This window comes from Microtus pennsylvanicus, chromosome 1 (assembly GCF_037038515.1).
Source record: "Microtus pennsylvanicus isolate mMicPen1 chromosome 1, mMicPen1.hap1, whole genome shotgun sequence".
Classification (NCBI taxonomy): Eukaryota; Metazoa; Chordata; class Mammalia; order Rodentia; family Cricetidae; genus Microtus; species Microtus pennsylvanicus.
In genome coordinates this window covers 79,159,703-79,175,475 of record NC_134579.1, presented here as the reverse complement: position 1 = coordinate 79,175,475, position 15,773 = coordinate 79,159,703, and the positions used below count along the sequence as shown (strand labels likewise).

Here is a 15,773-nt window from a genome sequence, read left to right as displayed (position 1 = left end):
ACCTTGAGCTCATAGAGAGCCATCTGCTTCTGCCTCCCAAGTATTGGGATTAAAGGTGTGATCCATCACATCCAACTACTCTCTTTTTTTCTTTTAAGGACTTTATCTCCCCCCCCCAAGCCTACATAAATTTTTAAACACAGTAGACCATTTAGAGGTTTTCTTTGACTTTGAATCTATCTTTACTGTATATCTCTCTTTTTCTGAACACATGAGTCTTTAATTTGCTAAGTGATATGGCTAGGATTAAAGCGATGGCTTTGATGGCTGGGCTGGATCTAGCCCATTCCTTAGCTTTTTTTCTGAGGGTCTAGTCTCATGGCAGAGGTACTGGCCAGAGCCATGTTTATTGCCACGACTCTATGGAGTTTCAAGGTTCCTGCCACCACCAAAAAAGTATGCAGTTTTTCATCAACACCATGTAAGTGTTTTGTGGCAGGACCTCTTAAAAGAGCTGTAAGGTTTTGCAGTTAAAGCTGAGTCAGGAAGCCTCTCTTAAATAAGATGCGCTTGCCTCTAGCAAAGAGAGCAAACCCAAGAAATTGCTGCTACCAAGAAGCCATGCTTAACCCTGTTATTTTGTTTCTAGAATTACTTCCCAAGCTCTCTCAGACACAGTTGCTCACATGTTGGACACCATTTGTATTTTAAATAAACACTGATTGGTCAGTAGCCAGGCAGGAAGTATAGGTGGGTAACAAGGCAGGAAGTGAGGCAGGGCAACGAGAATTCTGGGAAGAGGGAAGTTTCAGTCTGCAGTCATCACCCAGAGAGGAAGCCAGATACAGAGCAAGCAAGTTGTGACTGCCTTGCAGAAAAAGGTACCAAGCCACGTGGCTAACACAGACAAGAATTATGAGTTAATATAAGTTATAAAATTAATTAATAAGAAGTCTGAGCTACTGGGCCAATCAGTTTATAGTTAATGTAGACCTCTGTATGATTCTATGGGACTGAATGACTGTGGGACCTGGTGGGACAGAAGCTTCGGTCAACACACTACTGAAGATATCTTGCTGGGCTAGTCATTGTTGTGACTGAAGGCTTCAGAGCTGGGAAGGACTACTGATCGCTTGTCTCACTTGGATGCTTGCATACACATTTGGATACTATGAGAGATAGTCCTTAGGGAGTTCAGAAGTTTTTTCTGAGCAATGAACACAAAGTACTTTCATTTGTTTTCCAATTTTAATAAGACTAACACAAGTGAAAAGGCCAAGATTTTCATCCTGCCAGACTTCATTTTCTAAAACAAACATCTCATCATGTCAAAACTAGAAAGTAAAGTGAAGAACCTACAAAAATAATCCATTAAATGTAATAATTTCCAAATACAGTATGAAAATGACCATACCTTTGCCTGCTGTTCTCATTATTCCTATACCATTTACCTTAGTGATAAAGTCTTCTGGATTTTCTTCAATACCATAATCAATGAGGCCATGCCATGGGATGTTCATATTTACACTGGTTATTGAAACTCCTGGCTTATTTAGCTTGCTACATTCTTCATATTCTAATGAATCTGGATATATATTTTCGTACTGTAAGTCTATTATAACCTTAACTTTTCATTTGTTAACATTCAGTTATTAATCATGACTTTGGATAAAGTTCTCCAACAAACTATATAACTAAGTATATCCTTTAAACTTATTTTATCTCTATGAGCATTTTACCTGTGTGTATGTCACCATATGAGTGCTTGGTGCTCATGAAGGTCAAGAAAGCATCAGATCCCCTGGCACTGGAGTTACAGAGCGTGAGCCACTATGTGGGTGATGGGAATTGTACTTGGGTCTGTTGCAAGAGCAACAAGTGCTCTTAACTGCTAAACCACCTCACCAGCCCCAAAATCTCATTCTTAAACTTTCATTGAATTTTTTATTTCATAATTTCATACATGTTACATGTGCATTCTGTTAACAACTCCATCTCGCTCCCTTCATCACCTGCCTGTTCCTGGCAAGTTCACTTTTCAAGTTTATGTTAAGCATTTATGTTTTTGAAATTAAAATATGACATCATTTACACCATTCCCTCTCCTACTCCAATACCTCCTATATATCTCAATTCATGGCCTCTTGTTGCAAGTTCATAGTCTTTGCTGGGTTTAAGAGCTGCTTCATTTAACCAGGATCACATGTGACTGTGGTGTGGAATTATCTGCTGGAGGCTGATGGGCTCCTCAGTGGGTACACAAGTGAAGGTCATGACTGCCCTTCCCTAGAACTCATCAGCAAGAGGGGTAGTTCTGTAAACTCCTCCCTAATCCTTTACTCTGGATAGACACTATTTTGTGTAAGTCTACTGCAGGCAACTGCAGATGTGTCCATAACTGCACTGGCTGTGGTTTGCCTAGAAGTAAAAAAATTTATAACCCTTTGCCATAGAATAGTCCCTTTGTATGCTATGAAGATGTGTTTCTCTCATTGTTAATAAAAAGCTGATTGGCTGATAGCTAGGCAGAATTTTTGAGGCAGAGGAGGATGCTGAGAAAAGAGGCAAAGACAAGAGTCATGAGGAGACATGGAGAGAAGATAAACATGCCATGCTGAAAGAAGGTACTGCCATGTAGCAGAGGGGTAGATAAGGAATATGGGTTAATTTAAGTTATAAGAGCTAGCTAGTAATAAGTCTAAGCTATTGGCTCAACATTTACAATTAAGTTTCAGGGTGGATTCAAGAGCAGTGATGGGAGGAATCAGACATGGGAAACTTCTCAGTTTCGTTTCAGGAGAGATGGACGAAGAGGAAGCACATCCCCAGCAGTAGACAGGTCCCAGCAGAGGATGTAAGGAGTTGGTGAGGGAAAGAAGTGAGCCAGGTCATGATGGCTGGGAGAATCTTGCAGCCTGACTAACTAGCAGCCTAACTGCTTCATTATTTATTCAGCATTTAGTAAGTAGGGATACATTCATGTTGTTCCAAAACATAGATCATATCTTTTTGTTTTTGGGCACGTTTTTTTACTTCCTTTTGCTTATCTTTTAGTCATCATTAATAAACTATGAGGGAACAGTTATCATTTCCAATCATTGCCCTCAAGTTTTGACATCATTGATAAACAGAGTTATCTTTTATAATCAGTCTTGCTCATTAACCCTATAACCCAATTTTTAAGACTCTAGAAGCATATGACAGGATGTTCTCAGGCTGGTAGCTTTTGTGGCTACAAGGACACTAGACCAAAACAAAATCCTCAAGCTAGTCTGGGCAGACTGCCATGTCCCAAGCAGTGTATTATTAATTCTTAATGGTCAGAGTGCCCAAGAAATATCCTCAGGCCAAAGCTCCTGCAGTTATTATTCAAATTTTTGCATAATATAATGTTTACATTTTATATCTTCATAATCCTGGCATTCTGTGTTCCTTGGTCATATGACATCATGGTGGCTCTGTATGAGCTATCTTTTCTAAGAGAGGTCCTGACATCACATTCTTTTATCATTTCTACATCATTCTTTGCACATCAGTAGGAGTCTCTGTGTTGGACAGAGGTAACCAGATAATCTAACTTTGTTGCTGTATGTGCCATGAAATTACCTGAGTGTATAGTGGGAAGAGGCTTACAATCTGAACTGTGGCTAACTCCTCTAGCCCACCAAATCTTTTTTTTTATTTTAATTTTTTAAATGATCTTTTCTCATTTTACATACCTATCCCAGTTCCCACTCCCTCCCCCTCCAGGTCCTCCCACAGTCCCCCTATCCCACCCCCTATCCATGCCCCAGAGAGGGTAAGACTTCCCATGGGAAGCCAACAAAGTCTGACATATTCTGAGGAGAGACCAAGACCCTTCCCCTATGTTTAGGCTGAGTAAGGTATCCCTCCAAAAAGAATGGGTTCCAAAGTCAGTTCAAGCACCCGCGATAAATCCTGGTCCCACTGTGAGTGGCCCTACGGATTGCCCAAGTCACAGAACTGTCACCCACATTCAGAGGACCTAGTTTGGTCCTATGCAGGTTCCCCCACTGTCAGTCCAGAGTCAATGAGCTCCCACTAGCTCAGCCAGCTATTTATGTGGTATCCCCATCATGGTCTTGACCCCCTTTGCTCATTTTATTGCTCCTCTCTCTTCAACTGGTCTCTGGAAGCTAAGTCCAGTGCTTAGTTATGGATCTCTAAATCTGCTTCCATCAGTTGCTGGATGAAGGTTATATAATGACAATCAAGGTAGTCATCAATCTGATTACAGGGGCAGGCCAGTTCAGACACCCTTTCCACTACTGCCTAGGGTCTTAGCTGGGGTCATCCTTATGGATTCCTGGGAATTTCTCTGCTGCCAGGTTTCACACTAGGCCCATAATTAGCCCACCAAGTTTTGTTGAGCTTTTTGAGTTTACTTTGTTTTGATTATCTAGTCCATGAGTAAGTACAGGGATAGATGTTTCAAGAATGTCTCACAGTCTCATAAAGAGACCTCTGGCTTCTTTATGTGTGTCACAACCTTCAAGTAGATAAGGGCATCTCCCTAGAGAGAGAGAGTGTGTGTGTGTGTGTGTTCAGGACTGTCCTGGGGAAGCTTAGAAGCAGAAGGCATAAATGATTCATAAGAAATTTCCATCAATCCAATATCCCCAAATTGTACAAATATTAAAAGTATCCCAAGTATGTAACCAGTGGGGATGACCACCAAAGGCGGCATGGCAGCTCAGCTTTGGGGATCTTTGTGAAGCAGCTATGCCGGCTTTATTACTCTTACTGTTCCCATCAGATACAGCTGTGCCAGTACAGAAAATCTGCCTACAGCCCTTCTCCCTATCTTTTAGCTTTCACATCCTTTGTACTCTCCCATAATGTCCCCCGAGCCTCAGAAGGGGCAGTCTAAACTTTAAGGTGGAACACGCAATCATCCGGTCCTCAGCATCTTGAGCAGCTCATGTCTCTGCATTCACTGATATTCACTACAGAGGGAGGTTTCTGAGGAAAGCTGAGACTAGCATTTGTCTATGGGTATGTGATGGTTTTACTGTCAATTTGCCCCAAATTAGGATTTTTTGAACTTTTACTGATTTTTTTTTTTGTGGATTTCACATCACGTACTCTGATCCCATTTATCTTCTTCACATCCACCCTCTACCCTTGCAACCACTCCCTCCCAAAACAAAACCAATTTAAAAGAAAACCAAAACCCAAACAAAACTAAAATAAAAACAAGAAGAATCTTGTGGAAGCTATAGTGTGGCCGTTAAGACACAAAGTTTACCCTTTAGTCTGTTCATCTTTATTTGACCGTGTTCATTAGAATTAATCTTCCTGTTAAGATGAGTAGCTAGGACTTGTTAGAGACTCTGCCTCAACAAACAAACAACCCTCCAAAACAAAACAATAAGCATCAAACCACTACCACAACAATTCTAAAGATCAAGTTATGTTCACCAAGCCAGCCCCAGAGGATACTACAGAGAAGAACACATGTATTTATGAGACTGCAGGGAAACAATAGGGATTAAGTAAAGGAGGACTAAGAAAAAGGTGAGCCAAAATGTCACTTTTCAATAATATAATAATACATTTTCAATAATAACTTTGACTATCAATGGTTCCAGCTGCTCATTCAAGAGGCAGACTGGATTTATCCCTACTGCTTGTATGGGTTTTTTGGGAACCTATTCTCTTTGGATGGATACTTTGCTCTGCCTAGATATAGTAGGGAAGGCCTTGGACCGTCCCCAAAGCAATGTGCCTTACCCTCTCTGAGGAGTGGATAGGGGTGGGATGGGAGAGGGGTATGTGGAATGAGGAGGGGGTGGGAACTTGAATTGTTATGTATAATAAAAAGTTTTTTTTTTAAACTAAAAAACAAACAAAAAAAGAAAAGAGATTTCAACTGGGTATAGTGGCACACACTGTTAATTTCAACACTCTCTGAGTTCAAGGCAAGTCTGATATATATACACTTACACACACACACACACACACACACACACACACACACACACATATACCTTGATGGAGGTCATTATCACTTATTACAAAAGATGACAATTAACACTAGGTCTCTGATGAAGAAATCTCATTTTACAAGGACTGTGAGAAATACAGACTCCAGAATATCTTTTGTGTCTGTCTGTAATTTTGCATGTGCTAAATTGCATTCTTTCTCTAGCAGCTATGGGGAACTCCCAACAGCCTATATCTAATGTGTGTGTATCTCATGAATGCAATCCCAATCTACTGGCATTTTTACCTGTGGATTGTCAATAAGGGGGCTCTTCTTCAGCTGTTTTGTCCAATTGATATTAATAATGTTAGTTTATACAGAATTTTGATGAAAAAATGAACACAAAGAGATGCTACTCAAGTTCCCCTTCAGAACTCTACTGGAACACAGCTCAAGAAAACAGCTGTATTTCCCCAACTGCAAGATAGACATATACTATCAACTGATATCAACTTCAAAGTAGCTTTAGATTAGAGCAGGTGCCTTGCTAATGGGCTGTAAAATGAACTATTCACAGAAATATACAATCTTATTTACAAGATCCCAGAGCCAGCTGTCTGATTTATTGAGCCAAAGTAAAAAGTACGAAGCAACTTAACTGTGGTGCCAGGTCTGGCTGATTACCAAGGACAGTGATTAATTCTCTGTGCAACCTCAGTTTTATGGCCTTTGTTCAGATACCATGGGGAGAGAGCCCCTAACTGGCCAACACTGCAAAATATAAGCTAACTTCATAGCCCAGTGAGAGAGAGAGAGAGAGTTACAAGTCTCCCCCTTTTATGGTCAAGGGTTACATGCAGGATAAAAAAATGCTTTTAATGTCACTGTGCCTTGGAGAGTACTGAGTAAGGTTATCTGCACATGCACCATGGAACACAAAAACCTACCACACCCAACAACAGTAGATAGAGACGATCAAGATCCGAGCAGAAATCAATTAAATAGAAATGAAAGAAAGAAAAAAACGAATCAATGAAATGAAGAGTTGAAAAGAGGAAAAAATATTTATCATATTTTTTTATTTTCAAATGTATGTGTGTGTAGGTAAATGTAAGACAAGGCACATGTATGGAGGTCAAAGGACAACTTGCAGGAGTTGCTTCTCTTCATCCATCATGTGGGTTCCAGGGATTGAAGCTAGGTCATTAGTGCTGGCAGCAAGGGAGCCATCTTACCAGCACTACCAAGTAGATTTCTTTTTTTTCTTCAAGTAATACCCTGCTGTTGGTGAAGGTCTAGAAGATTCCCTCGGTGATGGAATGCTTTACAGCTGGTGGCTCCCCTAGACTTTAGATCCAAGGCTCCCATCCTTCCCAAGTCCGGCCAAGGATATTGGGGTCTGTGGCCTGGTCCACCAAGCACTTCACTTGAGTCTCTTCTGAAAGTCCACTCTCCGGCTCTTGTGCACGAATGTTGTGGTCTTTGTTTCCTCGAGCCACGGCCGTATAACTCCCAAAGGCAGATGAGCTTTCATGGCCTAGATATAACTCGTCACTGGAAAAAGTATTGAACAAATATGAAAACACAAATACACATGATTTCCCCCTTTGACCTGAGAGCTGGTTATCCTTTACAAGTAGTCTACCACCATTTACACACTATTTTCTTCTTGCCACTCAAAACTTTGAATTCAAAATTTGGGTTAGTAGGAAAACAAAACATGAGTAATATAATTATTAACATTTGTTTGGAAAATTTTGCTTTTATTTTTCTAGAGCAGACACTTAGAAGTGGAACTGCTGGGTACAGCTTCTTGAGGAGCTGTCAGGCTGTTTACCATAACAACTGCACTATTTTTCATGCCTACCATAATTACAATTCTCCACATCCCTGCTCACACTTCTCCTATCTCATCTGAAAGTTGTCGTTACACACAAGATGCAGAACTTCATTGGCACTTCCTTAATGACTCTTCACACAATTAGTGGCCGTTTGTACCATTTGTACATTTGCACATCCTTAGAGAAATGTCTGATTCCTTTGATCTTCTTTAGAAATTAGGTTATCAAGTTTGCTTTTATAAAGGATTTTATCTATCGATTTTTATTTTCTTAAGGATTTTGATTTTGAGAGAAGGTCACCTTTTGTTGAGGGCAGACTCAAACTTGGTTGTGCTAAGGATGTCTTCTACCTCCCACAGGCTGGGTTTATAGATCTGTACCACCACAATGGACATTAGAAAAATTATTTTAGGGATTTGTGTCTGTGCCTGTGGGTGCCTCCCAGGGCCAGAAGAGGACATCGGATCCCCTGGAGTTGGAATTTCCAGTGGTTATTAGCTCTATAAAGAGGGACTGAAACTGCAGTCCTCTAGAGAGCAAGCACTCTTAACTACTGAGCATCATCTCTCTACTAGCCCTACCCAGCACTGTGCTTTTGAAGAACTTATAAGCCCTTTCTCAGACATATGCCTCATAAGAACTTTGTCCATCTGTGCACTGTCCTCATTTTTAAGAGAAGACTTATTTGTATTTTATGTGTATAGATGTTTTACCAGCATATAATGTGCAACCACGGGATACCTGAGACCTGAGGAGGCCAGAAGGGGCATCAGATCCCCTGGAACTGGGGTTACAGACGATTGTGGGTGCTGAAAACCAAATCTGGGTCTTTTCTAAGAACAAAAAACGCTCTTAACTTCTGAGTAATTTCTCTAGTAATTTCTTAGAAAAAAAGAAAATCATCAAAACCGAACTATTTATTTACTCGTGCGTCTCTGTCTGTGCTTATAAAGGCCGAAAGGGATCAGATTCCCATGGAGCTGAAGCTAAGCAGCTGTGAGCCACTCCGTGAGGGTGTTTAGCACTGAACGTGAATCCTCTGGAAGCAGCAGGTACTCTTATTGCTGATTGTTTTTCCAACCGTTACATTTTTACTTTACTAGCTCTGGGAATAGAACCCAGGTCTTATGCTTGCCAGATTAGTATACTAACTCCTATGTTCTTGACTGCATCCTGTACAGCACAGCTCTGAATTCTGAAGTTCAATTTGTCTATCTTGTTCTTGCTCCTGCCTCTGGGGTCACATCTAGCAACGTTAAGTGCCACAGCCAAACTCAATTCAAGACCAACTTAATTTTTTTCTAAGTGTTTAGCATTTAAGTCTGATACATCTTGAATTAATTTTTGTAAGTAATGCGAGATAGGGCTCTAATTTCATTCTCTTGTCAACAACAATCACTGTATAGACCTGGTACTCATATTAAAAATCAAGTCAATTACAGAGTATATTTTACTACTGCTTAGAATTAAAGTTTAAATCTCTTACTTACTAGGAATACTACCTATAAATTTCTATTTGCTTTAGATTTCAATTAAAGAAAAATGGAAAGGTCAATGCAGCTCAGAATACTATCTGAGAAGCCGACGCTGTGTTCTTCACAATGAGATCTAGTGCTCATCAGGACCAAATGGGTCAAACGCCCTAGGAAGTACCAAGGCAAATGGAAATTCCAAGCCTTCTCATACGAGTTTGGTTCTTGCACTGGTGCTGGCTGGAGAGACGCACAGGACAGATAGCACAGGTGTGAGCAAAGTCCTCGCAGGCCTGGGCTGGAGTGGAAGCCTCCGTAAGATGCACTTTCCCCAGGTGCACAGTGAGAACTGCCACACCGCTCTCGTGTGTCTGAAGAGCTTAGCACTTCTGAACGCGCACTGGTTTCGTGTTCACAATCAAGTCTTACCAAGTTATAACTGCTGGGTTGGCCCCTGCTAATTTTCTCTTAGCATAGCGTATTTTCTGCTGAGGATACCAGTTCTTCTCAGTTACATTTATCTCTTGAATCCATGATCCTCCTCTTTTCAGCATTTTCTGCTCAAAGCACTAAAGGGAAAGAACATGATTTTCTCTACTAATTATAACAGTATATACAATTACATTTGAAACATTAAATCAAGCAATGATCCTGAAACAAAGATCTGTAGCAGCTCTACAGCTTTCTAGATAGATCCTGATGTGGGCTCTATCGCTGTGACCTGTGATGCAGAGACAGGAGAAGCATCTCATATAAAAGGATGAGCTCTGCTGGGTTTGATGCTTTGGGATATATTCCGGATAACCTTCCATTGAAACAGCACTATCCATGCTTATGATTAAGGAAGAATTCACATGAATGATTTCTAAATCAAAGGCTTTTGTTGGGTGCTAGAGTTCAAGGAGTAAGAGCACTTGATGTTCTTACAGAGGACCAGGGTTCAATTCCCAAAAACCACATGGTGGTTTACAATCCATTGTAATTCCAGTTCCAGGGGCTCTAACACCCTCTTCTGGACTCTGCAGGCACTGCATGTATATGGCACACTTATATATGCAAGCAAAGTATTAAAAAAAAAAACCCTAAATATTTTTGCTAAAAGTTCTAAGTTGGGAGGAAGATGGCTGTAATCCCAGAAATCAGGAGGTTGAAACAAGACTCTCTAGAGTTCTAGAACAGCCTGGGCCACATAATGAGTTCTAGGCTAGCTCAGATATAGAGTTTATAATTACCTGCTATAATCACCAGCACCAGCACCACCACCAGCACCACCAGCACCAGCACCACCAGCAGCAGCAGCACCACCAGCAGCACCAGCAGCAGCACCACCACCAGCAGCACCACCAGCAGCACCACCAGCACCAGCACCACCAGCACCACCAGCACCAGCACCACCAGCACCACCAGCACCACCACCGCCACCAGCAGCAGCAGCACCACCACCACCACCACCACCACCACCACCACCACCACCACCACCACCACCAGCACCACCACAAGTTGTGTGTGAAGAGAGAACTCGGAGTTACTGTTACCAAAGGGTCTATACTGTCACCCCCAGTTAGTACCAAACAACAAAGTAATTAAGTTTCCTCCAAACAAATGTTTGATTTGAGAAATGTAACCAAAACAATGTAAATATTTCAGTAAATGCAACTTGATGCATTTTCATCATAGAAACGAAACACGGATGTGTCTATACAAAACCAAAACGTACCTTCCAATCAAAAGAGGGCTCCTTCACGAAAACCTCCATGGTGTCAGTGAGCAGACCTGCGCATGAGCGGAAAGCCCTCAGGGCATGCACCATGACAGCACACACAAGACCCATTTCTTTCATCGGTAACATGAGATTGACAAACTGGCGGGTTAGACGAAAAGGCATCAACTCAGGAACCGGAAGAAACTAAACAGAGAAAAAAGTATATTTAAGTAAATACATTGTGTTGAACAGTTTTATGTCAACTTGACCCAAGCTAAAGTCATCTCAGAGGAGAGAACCTCAATTAAGAAACTACCGTAATAAGATCGGACTGTAGGCAAGCCTGAGGGCATTTTTAAAATTAATTAATTTATTTTTTTAAAAAACAATCTTTTCTCATTTTACATACCAATCCCATTCCCCACTCCCTCCCCTCCTCTCATACCTCTCCCTTCTGCATCCATACTCCTCAGAGGGTAAGACTTCCCATGGGGAGTCAACAAAGTCTAGCACATGAGGCAGGACCAAGGCCCTCCCCACTATATCTAGACTGAGCAAGGTATCCCTCAAAAGAGAATGGGTTCTAAAAAGCCAGTTCAAGCAGTAGGGATAAACCCTGGTCCCACCGTCAGTGGTCTGAGGGCCTTTTCTTAGTCAGTGATGGACGGGGGAGGGCCCAGTCCATTGTAGATGGTGCCATCCCTAGGCTGTTGTTCCTGGATTCTCTAAGAGAGCAGGCTGAGCGAGTCATGAGGAGCAAGCCAGGAAGAGCACTCCTCCTCAATGGCCTCTGTACAAATTCCTGTCTCCATGTTCCTGTCCTGATTTCCTCCAAGGATGCACAATATCCTTGCCAAATGAACCTTTCCTCCCCACTAGTTTTTAGGTCACGGTGTTTCTTCCCAGCAATAGTAACCCTACTTAGGACAGAAGTTGGTACCAGGATACTGGGGCGCTGCTGTGACAGACCTGACCATGTCGCTTTTGGGAGGATTGTGGACAGACTGGAACGACGGGCTAGGAAAGCAACTGCGTGTGCTGACCTGTAGAAGCCTGGAGTATGAGAACGTTGAGAGCCGTACAGACGATGGAGGCCTAACGTGTGAAATCCCAGAGGCTAAGAATCCATAGTCCTGGTTAGCAGGGACTACAGAGTCAGCTGTGATTAATAAGAGACCAGGACTATTGAAGTTACACCTTTGTTTTACTGGGACAATTGGTGCTGGTCAGCTGGAGCAGAGACGTTAGTGGTGGTTAAGAAGAGACCAGCCTCTGCCATGAGGTTTGGGCCTATGAGGACAGCTGCAGCTCTGCCCGAGGACTCTCACTGGAGTGGGAAGAAGCTTGAGCCTGCCCAGCTGAGCACCATTATGGTGAGAGAACATACGGTGGGGAAATGGAAGAGAGAGGCTGAAAGGTACATGTGCTGGGGAGAGCAAGGGCAGTGAGGAACTGGCTGACGTGGGTGGCATGCTTGCAACCTGGGACCATGGTGATGTCCGGGCTTGGGCTGCTGCCAAGGGCTATGTCAGGGCCCAAGGTCCTGAGGAAGCTGTGGTGGTCTGTGTTGATGTTTGTGGCTCGTGTTACCATCGAGGGCCCTGTGGATGCCCGGAGGCTGGGCCACCACCTATGATCATGTCTGGGTGTGAGGGCTGAGCCACCCCCACAGGGGCTATGCCTTGCAAACAGGCCTGTGTTTCCACACCAGATCCGTGGTGATGTCCAGAGCTGGATTGCTGCCGAAGGCTATGTCTGGATCCCTGGCTTTGCAGTAGCCAGGCTCTGTGTTGATACCTGTAGCTCCTGTTGCCACAGAGAGCCATGCAGAGGCCTGTAGTCTGGGCTGACACCTGAGGCCATGTGGCCATCAGGGTCATACAGATTTGGGTGGCATGTGCTGCCACCTGGGGTGACATCTGAACCTGAACTGTGGCTGAGGGCCACATCTGGGCCGATGGTCCTGCCACAGTCATAATCTTCAGTGATGTCCATGGCTACTGCTACTGTCAAAGGTGGAATGGGTGCCCAGGGCAAGGCTGCCACCTGGGACCATGCAGGCGCTTGACTGCCATGCTGTCCCTGGACCACGCTGATGTGGGTGACCAGTGGTGCCGGCTAGGATTAGTGTGATATTATTTGTTTCTTCAAAAAGTGTCAGGTTTTAGGACCATGCCACCAAAGCCAACCTAACCCACCATTGCTCCGTTAATTAATTTCTGCAGATGTTACAAAGTCACATGATGTGATGGCCAATCTTGGCTGTCAACCTGACTACATCTGGAATCAGTGAAAACTCAAGCTGTTGGGTGCACCTATAAGGGATCCTCTGAGGTGAGAAGACACACCACATCGGGGTCACACCTGGTGGCAGCCTATACAAAGGGTGTAGAAGGAGAAAACTTGCTTTCTGCCTGTTTGCCATAGGTCTCACAGCAAGGTCAGTACCCTGTTGCTGAGGCATTCCCCTGCTGGTGTGTTAGAATCTACTTCTCTGGGGTTCCGACGCAGACTGAAGATTAGCAGCTCTCTAGGAATCTTCCAGGGCTCTAGCACCCGACCAGGACTGCTGAGACATCCAGTCTTCTGGATTGAACAACTACTTGGTTCTTGGCCTTTCTACCAGGAGACGGCCATTGTGGGACTAGCTGAAGCACAGACGGAAGTCACTCTAATGAAACCCGTGTATGTATTCACTCCATCAGTTATGTGCCTTTAGAGAGCCCTGACGAGAACATATCCCACTTCTGGATCATCCGTGGGCATGAAGGACAACACACCTGAGTAGCTGATCCAAATGCATGTCCAAAGTCAATGCCAATCACGCTGCCCGTCTCCATGGCTACCATGAAATTGTTCAGATGTCTGTCTCCAATACCGAGGAGCCAGTGGCTGATACACAACAGTGCATGAGAGCTGGCGAAGTGGGAGCGTAGTGCCAGGAAGGCCTCAGGGCTGGTGCTCATCTTTACAAAAGCCCGCCTAGGAGAGAGATAAACCACATATAGTTTCTGCCATGCCACTAGTGTTTGTGAAGTCACAAATATACTTACTTTAAGAGATCAGCAGGCACTTTATTCTCCCTTTTTCTAAAAGCCATGACTGTTTCTGTATGGTTAGCTCTTCTGTGATTTAAGAGAAACACTTCATTAGAACAAATTTCTGGTCAATTTAAAATTATTTATACTAAAATATAGTATCATCTAGGCAGAGCAGGTGGATCTCTGTGAGGTCAAGACTCAAAAGTTTGCATTTTTTAGAAGAATGAACAAATGTAAACCAAAACCAAACTTACTTGTACATTAGTGCATAGGCTCCATTATCAGTTTTCCCTGACATTTTTATTAGCCAGTCTTTATATTCACGAGCTGGTGCATAAGGATCACTAGCAAGTAGGGAAAAGGGAATTAGAATTAAGGAGGTATTCTGTATGGCAAAGAACACTGAAAATTTATTAAAAAACAGTGAAGAATAAATACAACTTTCAATATAGCATTATTCATCCCTAATGACTCCAGGATAAACTCAAACAACTTCCCTATGTGAAAACTCAGGCATAATCAAATCAGGTGCAAAATATTTGCCTCTTCATGCAGAGAAAAATAAGATGTTAAAATAAACACAAAAGTCTGTGACCTAGGCATGTCACCCTAAAAGGCAGCCTGACAATAATGCTATCACTGCTGGTAGGCCTCATTTGACCATAAGCCAATCTTTTACAAATCATTCACAAAACATCTGCTTTTCCTTATTTTTTTGACTAGTTCCAGATATTTTTTTTACCATTTCCCGAATGCAGATACAAATAAAACCTATCTTAGGTATGATAAAGTATTTTCTTAATGCCGGAAAATGCTCATCTTGAATTCGAGAAGCCTTTAGTGACACTGCACAGGTGAGAGCCAGCACTTGTACAGGTGGACACACTGTGGTGTGTATATACTTGGTCACTTTTCAGTTTGTGCTGCAGCTTTCCTAATGAGCTTTCAGAAGTCAAACAATTACAAGTTGAGGGGCAGGTTGGTAGCATGCATCGATGATTCCAATCCTGGCACTCAGGATCCAATGCCAGCCTGGACCACACAATGAAATTTAAAAAGCTGTCAGGTTCCTTAAATAACAGTACAGGCAGATCTCTGTGCATTTCCAGGCCATCCAACGTGACATAAGAACACACTACCTGCTATAAGCCACTTTCTCCTCTTTCGACATATTATTGAAAATAAGTTCCTTCAAGGTCATAGTATTTTCGATCCATTCAATTAATCCTAATCTGAAAAATAAAATACAACGTTTCAAATAAGTGCAAACAAATCCTTCTTCATCAGAAAAAAATGTTCTGAAGTATCAAAGTGAAAGAGATTTCTTCCTATCCAGTCTCTACTTCCTCACTTACTTTCATGTGTAAATCTAGTTGAGTTCTGTCCACAGGACACTTCCAGCACCCACAGACATACTTCAGGGCTCAGACAGGGTGGGATGTATACCCCGTCCCCTATACATACCGTCTCACTCAAGCCATACCTGGAGGTCATGGGCACGACACGGTAAGTCCTTAACTGCATGTTTCTCTGACTGCAGGCAGCATTCTCAGCGAGGATGGCATTCATGACCTCAAAGAGCTGCTCAATGCGCTGGTCTTGACGGAGGTCCTCGCCGCCTTTTACCAGGAAGGGGTACTCCTTTTCATCATGGCCTCGAATAACAATGCGCTTTGGTTTCCTCAAGGAAGCCATTACTTTTACCTTTAAACATTAAGAGATTTGTTGTTTAAAAGAAAATACTCTTGCTGTGTTGCCTGGCTTAGTTTCTAATGCCTGGGCTCAAGTGGTCCATCTACCAACTGAGTAGCTGGGGCTACAGTGTGCACT

General features: G+C 42.8%; 1 protein-coding gene across 3 annotated transcripts in view; it reads right to left on the bottom strand.

The window, feature by feature from the left end:
- Positions 1–6,949: 6,949 nt before the first annotated feature.
- The window catches only part of Prkdc (protein kinase, DNA-activated, catalytic subunit), a 170,654-nt gene continuing 161,830 nt past the window's right edge, over positions 6,950–15,773 (bottom strand). Inside the window, exons 79-86 of one of the 3 annotated variants that reach the window (XM_075970668.1) lie at positions 15,427–15,647; positions 15,083–15,175; positions 14,198–14,287; positions 13,956–14,027; positions 13,683–13,884; positions 10,918–11,106; positions 9,630–9,769; positions 6,950–7,441 (exon numbers count right to left, since the gene is read on the bottom strand). In XM_075970668.1, the coding sequence (XP_075826783.1) occupies positions 7,237–7,441; positions 9,630–9,769; positions 10,918–11,106; positions 13,683–13,884; positions 13,956–14,027; positions 14,198–14,287; positions 15,083–15,175; positions 15,427–15,647 (1,212 nt within the window). In that variant the 3' untranslated portion in view covers positions 6,950–7,236. The remainder of the gene's footprint in view (positions 7,442–9,629; positions 9,770–10,917; positions 11,107–13,682; positions 13,885–13,955; positions 14,028–14,197; positions 14,288–15,082; positions 15,176–15,426; positions 15,648–15,773) is intronic. The other 2 variants (XM_075970648.1, XM_075970658.1) reach the window with 2 other exon arrangements.